The sequence below is a fragment of the Magnolia sinica genome, chromosome 3, assembly GCF_029962835.1.
Source record: "Magnolia sinica isolate HGM2019 chromosome 3, MsV1, whole genome shotgun sequence".
Lineage (NCBI taxonomy): Eukaryota > Viridiplantae > Streptophyta > Magnoliopsida > Magnoliales > Magnoliaceae > Magnolia > Magnolia sinica.
This window is the reverse complement of record NC_080575.1, coordinates 92,170,421-92,176,082: the sequence shown is the minus strand read 5'-3', so window position 1 is coordinate 92,176,082 and position 5,662 is coordinate 92,170,421. Positions and strand designations below refer to the sequence as shown.

General features: G+C 43.1%; 1 protein-coding gene across 1 annotated transcript; it reads right to left on the bottom strand.

Annotated features, from left to right (window-relative positions):
* Positions 1 to 628: 628 nt before the first annotated feature.
* Positions 629 to 3,420, bottom strand: LOC131240229 (UDP-glycosyltransferase 74F2-like). Its single transcript, XM_058238358.1, has 2 exons — positions 2,710 to 3,420; positions 629 to 1,470 (listed from the first exon to the last, which is right to left on the bottom strand). Exons 1-2 carry the CDS (start codon positions 3,355 to 3,357, stop codon positions 748 to 750), a joined length of 1,371 nt encoding a protein of 456 aa, XP_058094341.1. The 5' UTR covers positions 3,358 to 3,420; the 3' UTR covers positions 629 to 747.
* Positions 3,421 to 5,662: the final 2,242 nt, after the last annotated feature.

The following is a 5,662-nucleotide window of genomic DNA, read 5'->3' as shown; positions in this document are numbered from 1 at the left end:
ACATCTGCTCATGCTTGGACAGACTCGGTCAAGCCAGGGGATCTGTGGACCCACCATGATGCATGGCCGGTTTTATATCTACAAGCCATTCATCCATCTTTATAGATCATTTAAGGGTATGAGCCCAAAAATGAGATAGATCCAAGGCTAAAGTGGACTGCAAGTTTGGTTTGAACACCCATTATTAAAATTTTCATAAAAGAAATTTGCGTTTTCACCTCATCCATGTTTGTGTGACATTATCAATAGTTTTGATGGAAAATATATAAACATGACAGTGGCCCTAGGAATAGGTTTCAACGGTGGTTGTCACTTGTCATTAACAATGATGCTTCCTGTCGTGTGGTCCACTTGAGTCTTGGATTTGCCTCATTTTTGTGCTTATAACATAAAATAATCTTGAAAAAAATGGATGGACGGTATGAATAAAACTCGTACATCATGGTGGGCCCCACAGAGCCATTGCCTGGAGTAAGTCCATCCAAGCAGTGGCAACACGCAACCCGCTTTGTTAACAAAGGTAATGGAGTGCCTTTTGCTGGAATTAGCGTTGCCGTTCAGAAAATTTGGAAACAAAACGATCGATCTCAACGGAAATTCTTGCCAACCTATCAGTTTGGACTCCAAATTGCTTGAGGAACAAATATGATAATGAAGATAATTAACAACGATGATGAACACGTACATATGTGATATCATAATATATCACTGCTTCACACATACAATGACATATAAATCACTCTAATGTCAGCCTTTCACAAGACTGGCCACAAATTCATCGATGTTCTTATCTGAGCTACCACCTTCATCCACAGCCTCTATAGCCCACTCCCTCAATTTACTAGCATTTCTCTTGAACTCCTCCGCTCTCTCTCCTTCCATCACTTCTCTTATACAGAATTCCATCTCTTCCCTTCTCACAACCCCCTTCTCATCAAGCCTAGCCCTCAATCCCACTCGCCACACATCCTCCACACACTTGGCATTTGTGGGTTGGTCCGTCCACTGGGGTACACACACCATTGGCACACCCAAGCTCAATGCCTCTAGTGTGGAATTCCACCCACAATGTGTCACAAAGCACCCCACAGCTTGGTGAGCCAACACCTCTAGCTGTGGAGACCATCTCACTATCAGCCCCATCTCTGCTGTCTCCTCCGCAAATTTCTCAGGGACCTTTTCCTTCTCTGTCTCCCTCACCACCCATAAGAAGTGTTTGTTACTCCCTTTAAGACCACATGCAAGTTCTTCCATGTGGTCCACTCCTACTGAGGATAGGCTACCGTACGAGACATACACAACAGATCCAATCACCCTCTCGTCGAGCCATTTCATGCATGTTCTGTGGTCCGTTTTTGTGAGATTAATGTTGTAATCTTTGTCCCCTTCCACCCGCTTGTCCAGGTAAATGGATGGAAGTGTCGGTCCAATCGTCCTTGCCCGCAAGATCCCTGCCATCCACTCCACTGCCTGCTCGGAATCTCACAAGAAGGTGAATATGGTTAGAAGTGTGTCAAATAACCACTTGCTCTAAAAGCTTGAGCTGTTAAAGGATGGTATATCAATGTATATCAAGGGACTTTAACACCTTTCCCTCCGATACCATGTCAAATAACCATTTACTCTAAAAGCTCCGGCCATTAGAGGATTACCAAGAGACTTTAACAAAGTGCAAACATAGTAGCTAATCCAAAGAGGAAGAAACAATAACCACAAGACATCGTATTATTAGTAAAATTATGGGGCTGTTTGGTTGTCATCTCAAGACTATTTCCCAAAAAACTGGTTTGGTTTTTAGGTGGAACACGATGCTATCTTTTAGTTAACCTGGAGAATGGATTTCTAGGAAAATTGGGCGCACTTAGCAATTGAAGGTGGTCCCCACATGATGGACAGTTTTGATCATTGATCAAACCCTTTCTAGTCTACTCTCTAGTAATTGATGGGATGGTTAGCATCATGGGATTGAAATGATATTTTGAAGAAATGGGCAACAAAAGGTGGGATGCATGAGAAAAAGGCCGGATCCAATAAAAAGCATTTATAGGAAAAGCTTACAATATAAATCGATGTATGGGTGCCACCTCTATGTTTTGGATACATTCAATCTGTTCATCAGGTTCTGCCCCTTTCTTATACCAGTGGTTTCCAAAATTCGAGTCGGTATAATAAATAAATAAATAACTCTGGCGGGCCGTACCATGCAAAATAAAGCTTAAAGGCTCTAAAATCATGTGTTGTGGCTCACCCACGTTTTGGAATGTCCTGATGTTTTCTGATGTCGATTCATCCTGATGATTTGATGCATCTTATGAATGGGTTAGATGTCATATTTTTAAAAAAAAAAAAAAAAAAAAAAAAGAACTATGGAACCTGCATACAATATGAAGGTTTTCAGTGGTGGTCTTCAGCATCCCAGCTGTTCCCTATAGTGAGGCTCACCTAAGTTTTGAATCACCTGAATTTTTGGGATTGAAAGAGAGCACTAAAGGGCACACATGATGGACAGATTTGGATGCCCTTACACAATGAGTTTTAGAGAGACAGACTCGGCCGACTCGGTTTCACTTGTTGTCTAGAACCAGATTGTGGGTCGACTAAGTCAGAGTGAACTCGATCCACAAGTCGAACAGGACTCTTCGGACTCTAAACTCATGATGGAAACACACCATGTATATATGGTTAACCTTAAAAATTCGCAACACCCACCTCGGCTTCTAGCTTGTGGAATGTGTTCAAAAGGACCCAGTCCGCTTTCTCCACATTAGATAACTGGTTCAAAACCATTGCCAAGTAGGCCGGGTAAGATCCGGGCACTGAGAAAAAGGATGGCATGTCCTGAATTTCCAGTGGCGGAAGCCCCGGCAATCGAATGGTCTTGTCTTCAAATGGGACAGTCAGATTGCCATTGTACACATGGTAGTAGATGGAATTGACGATGCACGACTGAGTGAAGAACGCAGCCCCAGATAGGCTGCACCGTTTGGCTACATCCAGGGCCCAGGCGAAGAAGGAATCATAGATAAGGCAACTGACGGTGTCGCCTGAACGGTCTAACTTCTCGATGAGCTCGGTTAAAGCTCGCGAGCAAACTGATTCCAACCGCTCGAGATAGTCCTTGACAGACCCCGCTTCTCTGAAGCCACCTTGGTCCCACCCGTCGGAGATGAGCTCGATGCCGACGGAACCAGTGTCGAATTGGACTGTGTTGGAGATGAAGATTGTGGTGACTAGGGTGGCCTTGATTCCTTTGGAGACTAAGCGTTTAGCGAATTGCAATATGGGATTTATGTGGCCTTGAGCTGGGTATGGAAGGAGTAGAACATGGGTTCTATAAGCTGTCTCTCCCTTACCCATTTCTTGAACACAACTTCTCTATATGTTTGTGGGGGTTTATTGCAAGTCGTGTTAATGGGAGGAGTTCTATATGCAACAATAGAGATAAGAATAATGTTGATTCCTTGGACAGTTGGACACTTTTTTGATCGTCCGTTTCTTTTCTTATCTTTTCTCTTTTTAATGGGAGGTCCACCCAACCATTGGATTGGTTTGAGTTTCGGGTAAGAAACCTACACCATGGAACCTACTAGATGACCGGATTAGATCTGGATAAACATCCTCGGTAAGGCTATCTTGATCTTAATTTGAAGCTTGCCAATAGATGGTCACTGGAGAAATAAAGCAATGGTCCAGATTCAACCGAAGAAGGGCCGATATAGATGGGTAGCATCTTTTGATCTTGGAGCTATTGGGGGTGTGGTCCATACGCGGTGGGCGACGATAGGCCAACTCTCCGGATGACTTAATCATGGGACCCACTTGTATAAACTTAAAGCCCATGCGAATCTTTGGGTAATGGATTATATCCTTGTTCTTGTTGCTTACCCTCGGCAAGAACCAGGGACCGTTGAACAGAGTCAGCAGTATGAAGTGTGTGGCGGACAGCCAAGCTGCAACGTCGCACACAAGTAGTAAATTAAACCATTAACCGACCACATGGTGGGCCCGTCTTGGATGTACGACAACCCAAAAATCACACTTGAAAGGATGATTCTAACCGCCCAATTGGTGGGCTTCTTTTGTACGGTTGAGACAGCAACAAGTCCAAAGCCTGAATTCAAGGGGTGAAAGTCCATTGATCAAAGGTCAAGATCATCTAATCACATCTATTTTTGACGAAACGCTGCACATAGAGTGAACCTGACTGTTTTGACGGTTTGGATACATTACATCTACGATCTGTGCTGATGGGTGAGCGAACGCTCCCTTTCTTAGTTCTCTGACGTCATTGCACACGTTATTTCATTGATGGGATTTCGACGTGCTAGGTTAGTTGTATCTGAAAAGGGAAATTGACCGTAATTGCCTCCAAGGCAGCGTAAAATACCTGTAACGCTACAACACTCCGTGTACTCTTAGAAGGGCCTTTTGTCATCTCTTAGAATTTATCTGTACCAAAATAACCGTAACCTTGGTTCAGTAGTTACATAGTTTTTTGGGACTAAAAAGTTACATAGTATTTAATGCTAGTAAAGTGATGTGTACGGAACCTCTTTTGTGCGTGGGCAAGGACTAAACTCGTGGGCCCCATATTGATGTATGTGTATGATCCATTCCGTCCATCCTTTTTACCGTGTCATTTTAGGGCTACGGCCTAAATATCAGCCTAATCCAGAGCTCGTGTGGGTCACATAATAGAAAATAATGGTAACAATGAAACCCGTTGTTGAAACTTTTCAGGCTTACCGTGATGTTTGTTAGAAGTGGACACTGCCCAAGTCAGGACTTTTTGGGCCCACGCCGAGTTGACCGACAAGACGGACGAAACAGATCTCTCCATTGTTGGCCTCAGGCTAATGTACCAATGACTCTCCTTTCATTTGGTAGTAAATGAAGTGAACATGTAACAACCGCAACTTGGGAAAACTATGACCCATGACAACCACGACCTATATAACATGAGAATTATGACCCTTACTATATTACAATCACGACCCTTACTACATTACAACCACGACCTAGGTATGGGTCGTGGTTGCCATGTTATATGGGTCATGGTTTTCAAGAGGAAATGGTCGTACGTGGTTGTCATGAGGTAAGAGTGTGCTTGACCCGTTTTTCTTTTTTTTCTTTCTTGGTATAAGTTGCTCGCGAGAGAGGAAATCGAATTGAGTACTCGGTTGGGTCCACCTTAAATGCATGTTGTCTATGCACGCCATCCATCCATTTTTCCATCTAATTTAAGGGGTTGAGCCCAAAATTGAAGTATATCCAAAGATCAATTGGAGCATACCATGACCTTAATCTGTAGCCTTCGATCCATTTACACTATTAAAAATGGATTGTGGTTGTCATGGGTCGTAGTTGTCATGTTATATGGGTCGTAGTTGTTATGTTATATAGATCGTAGTTATCATGAGTCATGGTTGTCATATTATATGGGTCGTGGTTGTCATGGTCGTGGTTGTCACGTTATATGGGTCGTGGTTGTTATATGGTAAGGGTCGTAGTTGTCATGGGTTGTGGTTGTCATGTTATATGCGTCGTGATTGTCATGTTAAATATGTCGTAGTTATCATATTAAATGGGTCGTGGTTCTCATGTGATATGAGTCGTGATTGTCATATTATATAGGTCGTGGTTGTCATGTTAATTGGGTCGT

Coding starts and splice junctions, on each gene's coding strand:
- LOC131240229 (XM_058238358.1), bottom strand. CDS start 3,357: ATGGGTAAGGGAGAGACAGCTTATAGAACCCATGTTCTACTCCTTCCA. Junction 1,471..2,709: donor TCCACAAGCTAGAAGCCGAG/GTGGGTGTTGCG, acceptor GATTCCGAGCAG/GCAGTGGAGTGGATGGCAGG.